Consider the following 18456-nt stretch of genomic DNA (forward strand, 5'->3'; position numbering starts at 1 on the left):
AGCAGCTTCCACTTTCAGATGGCAGATAAGATGTGGTCAGAACATCTGTTTTAAAATTTATATCTTTTCTAGTCCAGTGTGTCAGAAGTGCTTTTTTTTTTAACTATGAAAAAAAGCAGAAACAAAAAGGATGAGCAGTTCTTACTGTGGTCAAGTTTATCTGTAGGTTCTTAGCACCATATTTAAGAAGATGCTGAAATTAATTCCAGGGCAAAAGTCAGACTTTTCTAATGGCAGAGAATTGATGAAAAGGCAGTTTATACCAAGCATTTTGCCTGACAATGACATGAAAAATGGAAATGTTGATCCTAGTAGCAATTGTATTTAGGAGAAGGCTGATGTCTTATATAAGTAAAAGTATAAGGTCAGTTTTCCTGAGCATCTATAGTTTAGACATTACATGTAGAAAATAGACATGAATTCTGTAACTGTAAAGGTTTATTTGGGTTGAGAGATATTGGGCTTTGTGAGTGTCACAATGATTGCATGTATATATGTATGAGGTAGATTTGCTGCACATAAGAGACTTTAGCTTACATTTTGTGACAAGAAAAGAATAAATGGTAGAATTAAGGCTACTTCCAAAATATGACATGCTGCATGTAAGAGATTACACATATGAATACTGAAATATTTATGCCTTGCTTTTTTTTTTGTTTGTTTGTTTTCAGTGTTTGGTTTTAAAACTTTAAACATCAAAAATTAAGACAAGTTTTTATTCTATTTGCATATACTAAAACCAGAATCTTGTCTTTTTTAAAATGCAAAACACTGAACTGTCCCCTAATTGAAGCGGTTAGATTTTTAACGTTTGGATACCTGTAGCTGAAATCATCAGCTTCTGAAATGTTGTTTGGGGAAAAAGCAGTGACACAAAACTGAGTGTGATGTCTCAGATCTTCAGAATTCTCCTGTAACACAACATAATGTTTGCATGTCTTAGGAAGTATTTAAGAATTTTAACAAATTTGTCTTTTAATAATGCTGCTGAAGAGTAAGTCTCTAGTTACATATAAACACAGATATTTTTAAATTATATGAAATTTTGATATGATAAAAAAATCATTTAGAATTGTAAGTATAGATGTTTTATGCTGTTTTCAAAACAGAGGAGTAAAAACTCATTCCGTTGTACAGTTTATCATAAAATAAAATTCACTGATAAGACAGCAGGTTATTTTTGTAATGGCATATACAATGCTATGTGCTCCACACTTAAATTAGAAACAACTTCAAAACTTTAACATGTGTGCTATAATCTTAATTTTTAGACCAAAGGATTTAACTAGAAATGAGAAGAAAGTACAGTGTAAATTGACTTCATACGTGACAAACAGAAGATAATTCTTTATCTTCTGTTTCTTCCCTAAATTACACAAGATATCCATGGTATATAAGAGCATTTATTTTGCATGTACCTTGAGGCTGTCAGGTGGCTACCTATTTTCTATTGCAAACAACAGTGACTTTCATATTTCAGGTATAACTTCATGTATCTTTTCCAAGTTACAACATTCCAACTATACAAGAAGTAGCAAATATTTCTAATTGCTACCTATCTATAAAACCAAAACAAATCTAAAAAATTGGAGTGGGAAGTAGCAGGAAAAAACAATTATGTAAGAGACCAGTCCCTTGTGTAAACACTTGTCGTGTGACATTAAACCTTACCTTGGGCCTTCTGCTCCATTAATTGAGTGCTGCATGTGAGACTGATACTGATAAGCTAGATGCTGTTGTAAAACTCATAGCTGCTGTGAAGCATAGTGGTGTGATATGAAGTGATCCAGAAAACAGTAGAAGCTCTGTCACTAGGTCAGCTGCAAGAAGAAGTTACGTGTGTGAATGTACAGTATATAGAGTTTTGTGAAAGATACAGTCTCTCTCTCCCAAAGAACTTCATCTGATGATACAAGGGGAATTCAGTTCCCTTTGGCAGGGCTCCATGTTGGTCTGGATGCTGTAAATACTTCTGCTTCTACAGCTACTTTGCTCAAGATACTAAAACTATAATCATGACAGATTTAATGAAAGTATTTTCTTTTAAATATTGCTTGTCTATAATGATAATTTAATGTTCTTGTTTGCATGTACTATTCTCATTATTCTCACATAGCTATTAATACTGATGAAAATTAAAGAGAGAAAACCCAAATATCTTCATACTTGCACTCTCAGTAACATTTGAGAAACCATACAGCTAATCAACTGCAGCTTTTCTTGGTTTGGGTTTTTTTTTTCTGTTTGTTTGTTTTCCTCAATTGGAGAGTAACATAGCAATATATGAAATTGTATTTCAGCAGTAAGGGCTTGAGAATCCCAGCAGATTATGTAATTTTGATTAAAAATTAGTATTATAGAATAATTCACTTTTGTATTATGGAAAAGTAATTTTTTCTCTCATTCTCAATAACCATCAGTCTTAATATCTGACTAATGAGAAAACATAAACAATGTCATCTGTCAGGTTGCTAACAGAGAATGCCACTTATTGGAGCCTCATTGTTTACTTTAGCAGGTAATTTGTGGACCGGAATCATTTAATTGTTCTGAGCACATAATTACATGCCAGCATTTTCCAATTTAATTAAAATGTACAAATCTGAAGATTAAGGGAATTTTTGAATTATTAATCATTTCTCCTCTAGGAAATCTTGTTGCTCTGCAGGAGATTTGTCCAGTGTACAACTATACGTATTTTTTTCCTTCTCTTTCACAGACAGACAATTTTCCCGCAGAGCCCAATTACATGGGCAGCAGGCAGCAGTTTGTTCAAAGGTAAGGCCTATTAAATAACTTTCTCGGCTTCCCCATTTGCATTCTTGTCAAAATTGCTTTGCCAGTGAGTACAATTCAACTTAGAACAAGTAAATACAACTCTCTCTCTCTCTCTCTTTTTTTTTTCTTTTTTTTTTCCTTCTTTATTTTTTTTCTTTTAATATGTATTTCAGTAGCTCCACGTTCAAGGATCCAGAAAGAGCCAGCTTGAGGGACAGCGGGCATGGGGACAGTGATCAGGCTGACAGTGACCAAGACACTAACAAAGGCTCCTGCTGTGACATGTCTGTTAGGGAGGCACTCAAGATGAAAACTACTTCAGCTAAAAGCCAGCCGCTTGAACAAGGTGAGTGAAGCCTCCAATGCTTACAACAGTCTAGAGTTTAAACCGTCATTATAAACCTATTAGTATTGCAGTTGCAGTTTATCTGGGTAGAATAGCCCCACTGATAATACTGTCAGAGAAAACAGTAAATCTTGTAGCTAGCCCAGAGCAAAGAATGCTTAGTATCTTTCAGAATAAACATGAAATGAAACCACAAGTATCCAAAGTACATTAAAAAAAAAATAATACTTTTCTAAAATGATTAGAATATACTTTATCTCCACTGGCATTGCCTGTGGTATAGTATATACAGTCCTGCCAAACTATGATTTGGAAATTCAAACTAGACGTGACTACAAGAGATAAAAGAATACCAGTCATTTACATTCCTCATGTAGTTTGAAGAAGAGGAAAAGAAAAAAGGCTTGGGATATCAGATAAAAGTAAAAATGGATCAGAAGATGTTTTCATTTCATGGATGTATATTCCTATTTGTAATGTTGATTTCACAATTAATAGCAGTGTGACAAGTGCCAAATAATATTATAATCTGATTTTAAATATAATTTCATTCATACCCTCTGAATGTACTGAAGATGAGTGTCTGTGAAATGACTTGTATCAGGACAATGACAGCGCTCTCTGCAAGCATTCATTCTGGCAAACAAGAATATTTATTTCCTCAAACTCTGTGTCCAATTAATTTTTTTCCACATGTGTTTTATCTAATTAGGAGGTCTTTGATTTCAGAAGAGATGCTTCTTTTCTTAAAAACATCAGATAGGCCAAGCACTCCAGCACTGTGTGTGTTCATGTTTTGCTTCTAAGCTGTGAGAAATATGGAAGTGTATCACTAAACTATTTTAAAATGTTTTGTATGTTTAGTGTTATTTTAGTTTATTTTGGGGAAGATGGTTCAGTTACAGACAATAAAAAGATTGTTAACATGTCAGCCTTAATAAGAGGTTATCCTTTATTAAGTGTTGATTAATTGTATCTAGATTTTTTGCCTCTTAACCCATTTTGGTCTGTAGCATGGTCATCAGGAAATTCATGTTCAACTTAATTTTTCTGATTAAGTTGAGACTGCAATATATTTTTTGCTGTGTATGATATTTAGAATACTGCAGTATAATTTATTCTGTACATATAGATAAGATTGACCTCATATATGACCTTATTTTCCAAGTAATAAACACTAGAAAGATTTTTTTTTTCATGACCTTTTGCCATAGCAACTCTCTGCTTATAATTGGACATTGATCTGTATAAAGATGCAGTACTGGACTTTTTTTTTTGAGAAGCTATTTGAGTGCGTGACTAATTTTCTCAGCTTTGAGTACGAAAAAGACAACATTTCTGGAATTCTATCTATCAAGTATAGCCATGAAAGAGTTCCAGAATTTTAAAAGTTTCATTAGGAAAATATTTGCTCACATTAAAAATATGTTTTTTTAGGAAAGTATAGTGCATCCAGAATTGATAATATTGCGGTGTGTCCGAAGTATCAAGTCCAATACTGGTCTAAATATAAAAACCCTAATAAGAAGATTAAGCTAACAATTCCTGTTGCTCATTTTCATTGTAATGCAGAGTTATATGGAGGTTTACACTGATTATATCTAGATGAGGAGCCCTATTCATTAAGAAACAGCTTACTCCAGTGGCTCTCATAAATTCCTCACATTCTTAATAAACACATAAACTGTGAATGTTAAGTACTGTCAGCCACTGTATTGCAGCAGTGATTGTCTATGTGAGCTTTTTTGCTGAGAGAAGAAAAAAAAAAAAGAAAAAAGAATTAGGGTAAAAAGATAAAATACTGTTTTAATTTCTCTCTTTTTTTTTTTTTGTTTCACTCCCAAATATAATTAAAAATGGTAATAGTAGCCATTTGTTTACTTATATGAACTCTTCCATCTCAAATGTATTGTAACAAAATCATTGTCAGATTATGAAAAGTGAACCTGCTGGTAACAGATCATTGCAGCGGCAATTGTGGTGCAATATGGTGTTCCCAATAAAATAATGATTGCTTGTCATTGAGCTTAGTAAGATTAGGGATCTTAGCTCAAAGTAACTTTTCTCTTTTGGAAGAAGATAAATAAAATTGCTTCCTCTATTCATAAATAAAGTTGAAGGAGGGTGAGAAATATGATATGTGATTAAGATAGAGAAAGGGTTTAATTTTCTTCAGAGAAAAAATGTTTTCCAGGAAAAGGAAATGTCCAGCTTGCTAGAAACTATTGACCACAGCAGTGCCTGAAGCAGTATCAGAGACTGTGGTTCTGTCAACATTCTGGCTTGTGCACAAGGATGGGAATTCAGTATTTTCAAGTAAAGTTTCAGACTTGATTATTGTTGTTTAAGTATATTTAAAGAAGTTTAACTTCCATTTTTAGGACAGTGGAAATCGTTATATCTTCTGGAATTTTTGGAAAATGATCAGGATTACCTGGGAATTCAGGTTGTTGACTTCAGATTCCTGATTTAAAATGGGTTACGTTTGAGTCTAACATTTTCTTTATGTAATTCCAAACACTGTTGTCACAGGTCCAATTCTAATCATGGCAATACTAAGAATGATAGCAATACTAGTTAGTAGTTTAGCTACAGTTTTGAGCACTGCTAGCCTAGACAGCTTGGAAATTAAACGATCATAATGAGACAAAAACTGTGCCTGTAGTGTTACAGCAGTTATGTTTCTATCAGTGACAGAAGCAGAAGACTTTTTGAAAAAAAAAAACAAAACACCCACTTTTGTAGAGAGAATATCTTCAGATTTCAGCATAGAATGGAAGACAATTAAGCTTACTTTATGACTGGCGTTAAAATAGTGAAAACAGTGGATGGTAAAACCTCAGTAAGTTTATTATTACAATATTTGATTTCAAAGAAAATATATCCAGATAACAAGTTTTGTCTGGTGGTGACTGTAAACATTCACACAAGTGGGAAAGATAATGCAAATTAGATATCAATATGAAATGCTTACAAAAGCTTATCACTTGTCCATAATGGAAATAAAGGTGAAAAAAATTCAACCCAATAAAAGTTATCAGGACAGTAAGTTTTGTGTTAAAATAAATATGCATCATTTTAGTTATCTCAACCATAAATCCGTTGCTGTCAATTCCAAGCCACATTCTGCATAAAAAGATCTGTCTCCTAAACTTACTTATGCTATCTGAATCAGCTGTCTTAATAAGGAGCTCATCCCATATGCCTGCTGCTCTTTCAATAGAACTGTTTTGGAGAGATTTGTTTTGTTTACCTGTCTTTTTTTTTTTTTTTTTTTTTTTTTTTTGCTGAGACTTTAAACCTCATCAGTAGTTTGGACAGTTTGAGATCAGTCAAGTCTTACAAGAATTAATAGTTTTGACTACATCTTCCAAGTTACCTGTTTGTTCCAGCTGAAGTAGCACAAATTATGCACATTTTAAGTTTAAATAACAGAATAATTTTTTAGTACGGTTGAAAAAATAACAGCAATTATCTCTATTTCTTGAAAAGATATCCAAAGCTGAAAATTATGTAAACCATAAATAACACCTACAAGGAAGCAGTACAATAGCAAGACGTTTATTTTAATCAGTAAAACAACATAGAGTTATGGACTTTTTTGTAGTTACTCATAAATCATCATCTTTGTTATAGTTTCCCAGCGATTTTTCCTTCCTTTTCTTTTTGTTTGTTTGTTTTATATTTGTGGTTTTGTTTTGTTCATTTTCCACCAGTGTTTTCTGTCTTTAACATAAAGCTATTTTTTCATGTCATTGTCAAAAATATCCAAGAGATTATGTATTCTCAAATTTGGTAGCTTTGTGGTTGAGTTTTTGTTTTTGTGCTGTGCATTGCATCTTTCTTTCAACATGTTTTCTTGCCATTCACACCTGTATTCCATAGAGGGGGCATTTCTACATGTGCTAGTGCCTCAGTTAACAGCAGCACAGACCCTGAGAATAAACAAAAAATAGAGGCACCTCCTTGGAGGAAGAGTAAAAGAAAACTCCAGCTTTGTTGTCAGAGATTACTCGAGGACCTGTATTACTCACCAGGCTTCCCTTTAGAACAATACCGCTTTCATCTAAGACACAAGTGACTAGTATAAAAGGATTGGAATGTATCTTCAGGAAAAAAAAAACCAAACCAAAACAAACCAAACCAAAGCAAACCAAACCAAACCAAACTAAGAAATAGATATTAAAATATAATACTTCTTTCTTCAACAATGCTACTAATGCAGTCCTGCCTGTAACAGTTTTAGAAATGAAAAATGTTTCAATGTTATAGAATCTCTATGAATACTATTAACTCTTGAGTTTGTCCACTGAACACTTTAGGTCAATAGTAACTTGTACAATTATATTCTCAATTTCTAAACAAAAACAATTCTTGAAATTGAGTATTCAGCATTATCCATCCACAACAGAGCAACAATTCTCAGAATTTTTTAAAAGATTTTTTTTTGTGAGCTATCTATTGATTTTCTTGCTATAATCTTGCTTGAGTCTGTAGGATAATTCTCAATTCTGTTTAATTGAGTGGAAATCATTCTATACTGATAAGTGGAGAAAGTTTATCAAGGAAATTTCTGCTGTCTGACATCATCACCAATGCTTTCCATGCCATTTCCATGCCATGTTGAGCTCCTTTCTGAGTACATCAGCTTAATGAGATAATGGAAAAATAAGATTGTTGAGAAATATTTATTTTCAAAGTTCTCACAGTTGGTGACGGCCTCCACCGAGAAACTGATGGAGGCTCCGCATTCCCCCAGAGCTGACACAACCTGTGAAATATTTTATTCAACATTTCTTCCTCACTTTTTTTCCCTGGACAGAGTATGTCCTACCACATTCTCTCTGTGCTCAAAACATGAATAACTGTCAGATCACTATTTGATCTTACACCACCTGTAAGTCTTTATATCCAGGACTATTGTCCCTTCCAAGCTACTTACTGCTAACGTGATTAGGTAAGATGGTAAATTGCATGCCAGGACTTATATGCTATTGATACCCATTTTTCTCTTTTATCTGATTAAATATTATCCAGGAAATCTAGAAGAGTAGCTTAGTTGTATTGGAAGTCTCTTTCCTTTTCTTAATATGACTTAATAGTAGTATCTGTTTCTAGAGCTGTAAATTCTGAAAACAATTAGATGAAGCCCACACAAAAGATTTTTCCTCTTTTGTTCTTTTCCAGGTATTCTACTCTGTCCTTTTTTCCCCTTGTTTTGTCTTCTGTGTTTTATGCAAGCATATATGTGATTGTAGATGAAGACTAGCGTAGGTCAAAGACTATTGATAATCTGATGATATTGATGAGCTCATATCTATTCTAGGACTGCTTCTGATTGACCCCATTTCTTATAATTTTATTTTACCCTCATTCAAATATTAGGATTTTTAATTTAGAGAAAAAAAACACATAGAATTACAGACTTTTATGACGAATAAGACCATATTTATATTTACTTTATGTTCTTTCCAGTGAGCTTAACAAATTCGTTATGACATTTAAGCCACTGTCAGTACTTCCTTCCTGCTTTTCTGTGTTGAGTACCTTGGTCAGCAAAACAGTAGTTCTAAATTTAAGAGAATTAGAAGCATTATTATTAGTCTCATCTTTCTCATGAAATCCTTGCTGAAATTTAATATTGAATGTTCTATTAGTATTACACTTTTAAATTAATATATTTCACTTCCAGTCAGAGGAGTATTCATAAAAGTTTAAAATGTTTTAAGTGCCTTGATCTCAAACACTCATTTAAAGATGATCTAGGTAACACTTTTGCAAGACTTCCTTACCCAGGCTAAGCTAGGCTATTCAAATGTTCTCTAATGCCATTTTTTGAGAGATTAGAATAATAGTCTCCCTTTGAACCTAAGTTGATGAATGAGAGAAAGGAATACAAGTCAATTGCCTTTGCTGTACAGATGATTGTCATAACCTTTCTCATGTTAATATCCAGTAATTTATGAAATATCTGTTGCTGTATTACATATTGAGCAAATGATAGGATGGATTTGTGCAAAACAATATATCTACCAACTTTTGTTTGCTCAAAGCATTAAAGATTTTTTTTTTTTTCTCTTGCAGTTATGTTGAATATCCTTCTGGTTTTAAGATTTATTTTTAGACCATCTACTAGTCTACTGATCAATTTAGATTTACTATTTACATTTCAGTTATTTCAATACTGAGTCTAGATTTGTCAATGACACTGTGGTGTCAAGTTGAATGATAGTCAGATGTGCTTCAAAGCAGAGTCCACTTTGTTTGGTGCTTTCTTGTTAGAGATGGAAGTGTTCAGAGATACAGCTTCTCTCTGCAGTGTGTTCCCTTATTTAAGCAGCTTTGGATTTCAATCAAGGCTATCCAGGTGAGGAAGGAGAAGTTTGAAGAAACATGTGTTTGTCTTAAAAGAAGTCAGAAAAATAAATGAAATGGCGTCCTAATCGAGAAGGGATGGATTAGCTTAATGTCTCAACTACTTACTTATCTGCCTTCATTGGTACTAAATAGAAAAGCAGTACAAACATTCTGGCAGCTAAACTGACAATGTATCAGACTTTGTATCAGACTATCTTAGCCTATTATTGTCACCTATTATTGCCTATTATCCTGCTTTTCATTTGGAGTTGAATTCTGCCAAACCAGGTTTTCAATCAGATGCATGTTCCAGCATCTGACAGACTATCATCATCATCTATCTGGTAGCAGTGAAGTTTTGTGAATAGCATATCCCACATTTAATTAACATATTTTGCCATGAATTAGGGGTAAAATTTCTATAACTGAATTTCAAAACATGCAAAAAGAACTTATGCATCTGTACACACACAAAAGGTCACATTGACACGAAAGGATTATAGCCATTCAGGACAATTACATCTGTGCATCATTTGGTGTTTTATGCTATCATCTTTCATGTAATTCCTTTTCTCCCCTTCCCTCCTCATTATTTCTACCTACTTTATAATTAAAAATTAATTCAATGGTTTAAAGTTATCTATGCTTTTCCCCTGAATTTTGTTTTCATTAGAAGCTTCACCATAGAATCAATTCAGAGAAATCATTACTGACACTTTAAAAGTTTGAGATTGTACAAATAAAAGTATTATTAATTTTCAGAATAGTATTCTTTAATGACCTTAATTGCAAATTGATACATAATATACACTTCAAATGACAATTCTGTTACAATAACTCTTATATCTGATATGTGAGTGCAAATTCTAATATTTAGGTGTTGTAGCTGTTGGTGTTCATTTCTTTGTGATTATAATTTAGAAGCAACAAAGCAGAATATCCCTCCCCTGTTACTAGTGTAAATCTCATTACTTCCTTTCTGTACTCGTCATTTTGACACAGCCTTTCCTGGGGCTGAGCACATCATTGTACTGCAGTTTGTTCTTGGAAGGCTTAGAATCCGTAAGATATCTTTTTGCTTTATTCCCACTAGAAGAGCAAGAGAAGGATTTGCAGTTCTCAGTAAGATGAGGCCCTTCTATGTCAAAATCATTATCTTTAGCTAACATTTCTTCTTTTCAGATTCTTTTCATAAATTGAAAGAAAAGTGGGGGCATAGAAAGATCAACAACTTTTAAAACAAGGAAATCAGAAGATAGATAGTTTTCACTCTGTCAGATTTTATGCATTTCCCTGGGTGGTAAATGGATGTTCTCTGCCTGTGCTTGCTTTTATTAATGAATATTTTAGGACATATATTCAGATATTGGATGGATACTTAATATCATGGAAACTATTGTAAAAGGACTTAGATAGTCTATTCTTGCATCGTAGTCTGTTTGAAATTGTCCTTGGATGGTGTACTTGAAGTTTTCTTTTAGTTAAACTTGCACAGTATTATCTTTTATATATATATATATATATATATATATATATATATATATACTAGAGTATGTGTATTTATTCATTCTCAGTTTAATTCATCATTGTATCATTCTTTCTCCTTTTATTGTGTCAGCAGAAAATACAGATATGATAAACAGTGGTAGTAGTCAAGTTTTAATACAAGCTCGTTGCATATTCCAGCCACATTCTTGTTATCTAAAAAATGGGAATAATCTGCAGATGAGGTTACTGTAAAGTTGATGCATAGTAGTTGAAAACCTGAACTTGGACTCTAATCTAGTTTTATGTCCAACTGGGGAAAACAAAACAGAAGTGTGTTAAGTAAGTGATAGGACTTAATTATTCCATTCAGCAATGCTTCAGTTGGAATAATGCAAATTGTAATTTACTCTTCCAGAGCAAAGAATATCTCCTTATTTCTGTATACAGTAATCCAGTCATTTGGTTTTTTTTTTATTCCTGATTCTTTTCTCCTATGCTTTGATTTCCAGAGGGAAAAAAGTGATGCAATTGAGTTTGGGAAAGAGTTGCAGCCCGCTCTAATTAGTGACACAGCCACTGTACTTAGTTTGTAGGTATTTTTTAAGGAAGATTTGGACAAATTCAAAATCAACAAAGTAGCATAACAGCAGAAAATAGCAGCTTCTGAAACATGGCCTATGAGTGAAGTTTAAAAGAAGTGTTTGTCTAGATTTTGTCTTTATTTAAATGAACAAAGTCTGAGGGGAAACATAATAAGAGTCTTTCTATACATAAAAAGTAGTTATAAATAGGATGGTAATTGCTTTTTCTTTCCTTTTCTTTTTGTGTAATTTGGTGTGAGAGCTATTTGGGTTACATATGAGGGAGAACTTTGATATAAAGACAGCTAGGTACTAAAACGGGCTACCCATGTAAGTTAAAGAATCCTCCTTCCCGGAGATTTTTAAAAACAGGTTAAATATACATTTGTCATCAGTAACCTAGATTTATTTTAACTTGCCTAGGGCCTGAGGATCCAATCTAGCCCCCTTTTTATGATGCCATAGTTAAATCTGATTATGTGATATGATCTATAGTCCTGAGTAAAACATACTTAAAATGAGATCTTGCACTGACTTACTCTGCCTGTTCTGTAGCTTTTTGTCTGTGAATGTCTTTTACATTAGAGAATTATTAGAGAATTAGAGAATTATTAGAAAATTGCAGGGAATGTGGATTATATAGTACTTCACAAGAAGAATCCCTGATAGAATATAATAGTACTTAGCATTTAATGTGGACTCTGCTCAGAGGCAGAGTTGCAGCATGATTAACTAACTACTGCTCTGTTAAACTTTATCTACTCTCTGAACATCAGTGATATTCGCATGCCGTGTATCAGCCTCTCTGCGCCTACTGCCCATCCTGTTTTTCAGAATGGCAGAACAGCTGGTTTCCATTCCATGTTACTGTTTTCTCCTGTTCCAGCTGCCGCACTCAAATAACCTCCCTTCCCGAAGCGGGCTTCATATAGTTTGAAAGGGACTTAATGTACCTCAGTGCACAGGGAACTTTTGATGCATATTTCATCATGTTTCAGTTCTTTCTACAGGGAACACTGCATGTATAACAGATGTTCTCTGACTACTACCCTTTCCTGAAGGTGACATGCCCGTCTTTGTGTTTCATCTCTAATGTATATGGAGGTGGTAGAGGCTGCATGGTACTAAAAAATACTGCTCCATGGCTGCCCCTGTGTTGTATGCCAAGCTATATTTAATTCCATCTGCTCCCCTTTGCAGCATGAAATGGAGAGGAGCATATGCCCAGTATAAACAAGTCACACTGTAGCACAGATAAAAGTCCTTTATTTAAGACAAGTAAATGTACTTTTTAAATTTAGGACATTATTCTTCCAGTTTTTTATACATAAACTGTCTCATAATTCAATGGAGACGTTCATGTGACTACAGGCCAAAATCCTTACATTTTATTATTTTTTATTATTAATACTGTATATGTAATGTGTGCATTTATATGTGCACATATTAATGTGCATAAACACAGACGTCATTAACTGATGTCCCTGAAAGTTTTATTTCATAGCCTAAGTCTGTATCTTAGGAGGAAAAACTGAAAGCTTTAAAACATTTTGTGCTTGTTTTAAAACTGCAAATGAGAGCAATTCACAAATGTGTTTGCAAAAAATGTTATTTTCATCATAAATCTTGTTTTGAGAAAGTATAATAATTCTGAGGCAAAAGCTGTCAATCTAAAATGTATAGTTGAAAATCAGTACTTAAAACAACTGAAGCTTTTACTAGATAGTTAATGATGTAAAGCACTGTACATATATTGTTCATATATAGATATACAACATATATATCACAATTGCAGTGTCTGCCTAAATATTATAGGGATGTGCACCTTGAATTTTTAGAGTGGCATACCAATTTAAATATTTCTCATAGTTTTGAATTAAATTATTCATGTCAAATTTTATAATCTGACCTAATATTTGCTTGAAGAAACAAATGAAGTTCCAACATAAAAAAGAGTAATTTAGGTTGCACACTTACAAGATCTTTAAGCAGTTACGTAGCCCAATCAACCTTACAAACTCTGAATCAAACATAAAAAATAACAAAAGCACAGAAGCGAAATTATGTCTCTTCTGACCCTGTGAAGAGACTTTTGCAGCACATCTGCCACCTGTGTGACCTAGGGAAGCATGTACTAGATCAGTGTTTGCTGCTGCATATGCATAGTCACACTTCATATATGTGATTAGTTTTAGTACGTGGTATTTCTTCCCTACTTTAATAATCTGGCTTAAAGTGAGGGTTCTGTGTCTTATCCCTATAACATTTTGTTGTTATAGGCAAAGGTCACATAAAAAGGATATCAGTCTATGTTTATCCAAAATTACTTGTAATTTAAAGAAGAAAGACCATTTTCTCCCCTTAGGTATATAAAATTCATACTGTGTCTTTATAAGAATTTCAGAAAGTACCTACTTTGCATCTCTACAGGAGTACTTTACTTACTGTAGAAATTTTGCACTTGTAATGTGGGATACCATATGTAGTCCTGATAATGTGTCATTTTTGAGTGGCTGCTCTTAAAAAGGAGCAATATTTTTCTCCTTGAAAAAATTGCAAATAGTCTATGAAATCAACTTGTTTTCTTTTATAGCCTTAGTATTTCCTCATCATTGAATATATTTTTTAAAAGGCAAATTAAAACGACTTGACAGAAATATTTGTAATATTTGTGTTTATAGAACAGAGAAAGTTGAATGTGACTCTGAGTTATGTCAGTTATCACTTTATTTTCTCTTCTTTTCTCAGTTCAAATTTTATGACCCAACAATATCTGTCTGGACCCTGAGTAAGAAAGGCAAGCCTTTTTGAGGGGAAATGCATGGAGTACAGAGGAATGGAGAAAGACTTGCCAGTGTGCTGTGGCAGGCTTTTGCTTCTCAGGAGTAACAAATTAGACCATAAAAATTAAAAAGATAATATAAAGTTGGTTAATATAATATAAAAAAAATATTTTTTATTTGGCATTCAGGCTTATGATAAAAAAGGCCTTCTGGAAACATATATTTGAATGGAATTACACTGGAAAGTCCACATAGTGATGCATGGTAAAATACATTCTACCTTGCAACTCTCCCCAAAGTGAGCACTAGTATATTAACTCAAGACACTTACATTTAACATTTATTACAATTTTCAAATGAAAAAAACCCCACAATAATAAAAATGTAAATTTTGAAAAGAAGTGTCAAAAACGCTGAAGCAAGTAGTAAAAACTATCTTGGTTATCATTTTACTGTTATTGGAAGATAAAAACTGAATTTAAGTAGTATCAAATTCTGAAATAAATCTTATCTCAAAATTTTCTGACTTCCTGATATTTATTGTGAAAGTAAAATCCCATGAGTTGTTAAGCCTAGCTATTGATCTATTGTTATAAAAGTTATAAATTTTGCCTATGGATATTTTTTCTTTACACAGACTTACTGAAAATATTCTTAATCTGTTTACTCCTTCTCATTGATTTTTTTTTTCCTTTATTTTAAATTTTATTTATTTTCTTTACATTCACCATTTTTTCTTTCTATATGGATGATAGCAGAAATACATTGCTAAAATCTTGACACAAGAAAAGGGTCTCTCCAACACAGGCTTGACGATCAGTGAAAATTTGGAACCCACTTTCCTCCTGCTTTTAAGAAATCTTATCACATCATTAATTCACTATTATTTTGCAGTTATCTCAGGAGATGCCTAACCTCTTTAAGTAATACAAATAAGCTACTATTCAAAGCCAAAAACATTTAAAATCTAGAGGTTTCTCTAAATTCTTTACAGACATAGATTCAGATGTCAGTAGGGTTGCAGATCATTGTAAATTTATTACGTCTTTGCAGCATTTCACAAGTATACATGTCAACAGTAGCTGGTTCATTGTTTATTACAAAGACGACTCTTATCTTTAACATTTTTACAAACACATTTGAAAGACAAGTACCATGAAGTTGCTTTTCTAATTGTAAACTTTATTCTTTTTTCTGATATGCAGCATTATAGAAAGACAGAAAAGGAAAAAAGTATAGGAAGAAGAGGAAAAAATCTTAGCTTAAGCCATGGGAAGATAACATAAAACTGAGTAGAAAAAAACAGCAAGCAATCAAAACACATTCAGATTTCTAAAGAAACAAGAAATTACCCTATTGTTAGATGTAGTTTATACTTGTTATCTGCCAAAAGTGATCAGAATTTTTATTTTTCTTAGAGACTAACTGCAATTAAATAATACTAAACTGGAATGCATTCAACATTATACAAGTTCTTCTGTTTTTTTTCTATAAGAGTCAGTAGAACTGTACCACTTTGCTCATTTTGGACCACCATAGTATGGTATTCCATTATTGTAATAAATAAAATACCCATTTAAAAAAAAAAATCCTGTGTCAGGTAACCATTTTTTGCATAAGGCTTTGTTGCTGAACAAAAAATAAAATATTTCCTCAAAATATGTATGATGGTACTTTTAGTTAGAGATTTAGTACCTTTGTTCAATTCACCAGCAAGATATGTGAACACAATACTCTGGAAAGTTTAAAAATTGTTAAGTTCAAGGCAGATAAAAATACTCTTCAAAGTCTTAATGAAATACAGGAAAGAAAAGTTAATAGTATCTTCATTTAGAATGAATTTTACTTTTCCAAAATAGATTAACAACCAAGGCTTAGATTTTTGTCTTAGATGTTTAGCCCTCTATAAATACCGGGCAGATGGAAAACCTAATTTCAAGATTTTGTTCATTAAGAAGAGAAAATGAAATCTTAACATCCCAAACCTTTACATTTTCAACCCTGTTGAAGAAAAGAACAGTCTCAAGTTCTCAAGAGCATTTTCTCTACCATTTCACCTGCTATCTTACTTATCTCTAAGCCAGTTACTCTGATTCTTTATAGTTAATTAGTTGATGACTACTTTAGAAATAATGAGAAGAGCAATAGTTACTTCTGGAGCATGATTCATTTGACCTATTTTCATTTCATCATACTATCAAATGCTGAATTCCTCTCTATTGACAGTAAAAAAAAAAGATGACTAATTCAAGTGTAGTTCAATAATAGTAGATATATAAAGCTATGACATATGAATTGCAGTTCTCTTTTTTTTCAAAGACCAAATTTTGGCACACTGGCCATTGTTATTCCAAATTTTTGTCTTCTGTGTTCTAGGTGTTAATATTTCCAGACCAAGTTTATTCTGAAGACATCATCATTAATTTATTCAGCAAATCTGTCTCATTTCACAAGAGTCATGGTGTGGAGGTGGTGAATCTCCTTCCATATGTGAAACAATTTCTCTTTGCAAAGCCATTGTTCTGTCTTCAAAGTAGTCACAGCTGGGAACTGTTCTTCCCTCACAAAATTGGGTGCCTATGTAAGGTTCATAGCTTTCAATGCTTTGCTTAATTATCCGTGTATTTGTCTTTTATTTTAAATTTTAAATTTTGATCAAATTTCTGGTTACAGAAGCAACAAAGAATAGTGTTCTGGAGGGCTAAAATTAGAATCTGAGATCAGCCTGTACTGTGGGTTCTCAAGGGTCCTATATGCTGAAATGCTTTACTGACTAACAGAAAAGGAATATGATGGTCTTAGATTTCATTGATCTCTACTTAAAATAAAAATAAATTAACATATTTGTCTGACCACTGGAACTATGATAATTTAAGTTAATTAAATACCAAAGGATGGATAAAAACATATTAGTTCAAGGATTAACCTCTATACAAGAGATCTGTTCCTTACACAATGTTAATCTTCAGTAAATTTTTATCATTTGATGAGTTACAGTAACTCATGATCTTATTAAACCTACCTTCTTATTACATCTAACGCAGTTCTTGTATGTTCATTAAATAGCAATGGATTCTGGAATAGATGTTAATCCCTGCAAATATATTTAAGAATCAAGTGGCATTTCATAAACATACAGTAACAATCCCATTAAATCTAAGAAAATATTTACTTAAGATACTTTGGGTCTATCCTGTTGTATCAGATCCACTGTAGTATGTGCCATTATTGATGGTAAGGTGAGATAATAACTGCAGGAGTATACCTACTACTCTCATTTCCACTCCATCACCAGAGACAGCTGCTGGAGATCTTGTACAGGCTTGCACAAAGAAGTATCCTTCTAACCTTTATGCACTGTGTCCCTGAAAAAGATAGACTAAACTAAATATATATTCATATAGCTATGTGAATGTCAGAATTTTCTGCCAGATAGTAGTGTGAACTGAGGCTGTCATTTTTTTTCACACTTCTGGATGACACAGCTTTGCCAGCAATACTTTACAATATAGATCTGGTCTCACAAGTTGCTATTCAGCATCAGTGTTATTAATCATGAACATAGTCTACTTTCTTACAAGGCTCACAGAGATAAAGATTGAGCTGCACTTTTGGCAAAATGAACAGAATTGTCAAGAATGTTCCATTCCTTCTCATGTTCATAGTAACCCTGCTAACAACTATTTAACTTTATAAATGCCCTTCAGAAAAATCTCATGGAGTAAATCTTATGTGTTGTATGTCAGTCAGATATCCTTGACTGCCTTTACTTTAGTGTTTTCTCTTTCAACTTTGTTGACTGATAAAAAAGTAGCAGAGTAAACATCTCATAAGGATCTTTGTGTCCCCTCTCTCAAAGGTTTATTTTAGGAAATTTGACTACTCCCGTGTGATGTTTTATTTTCTTTTTTTCTTGTTGAACACACACATTTCATCTTTAAAAAAAACCAAAAAAACAAATTTAAATGTTTACAGAGAAAGTCAAGATGGAGGATACATTTATAAAACAAACAAATAAACAAAAGATACCTACTTATTTTATGATTGAAAACCCCAAGATTTTTTATGGAGGTATAAGTATAAAGTTTTTAATGGCCATCAATTTCTATTTCAGAAGTTGCAG

At 32.7% G+C, this 18456-nt stretch overlaps 1 protein-coding gene across 1 annotated transcript in view; it reads left to right on the forward strand.

The window, feature by feature from the left end:
• Window positions 1–18456, forward strand: part of PCDH17 (protocadherin 17) — an 84880-nt gene that overhangs the window by 25500 nt on the left and 40924 nt on the right. Inside the window, exons 2-3 of the mRNA XM_062020492.1 lie at window positions 2720–2778; window positions 2952–3124. Of these exons, the coding sequence (XP_061876476.1) occupies window positions 2720–2778; window positions 2952–3124 (232 nt within the window). The remainder of the gene's footprint in view (window positions 1–2719; window positions 2779–2951; window positions 3125–18456) is intronic.

Source organism: Colius striatus, chromosome 1 (assembly GCF_028858725.1).
Source record: "Colius striatus isolate bColStr4 chromosome 1, bColStr4.1.hap1, whole genome shotgun sequence".
NCBI classification, from domain to species: Eukaryota; Metazoa; Chordata; class Aves; order Coliiformes; family Coliidae; genus Colius; species Colius striatus.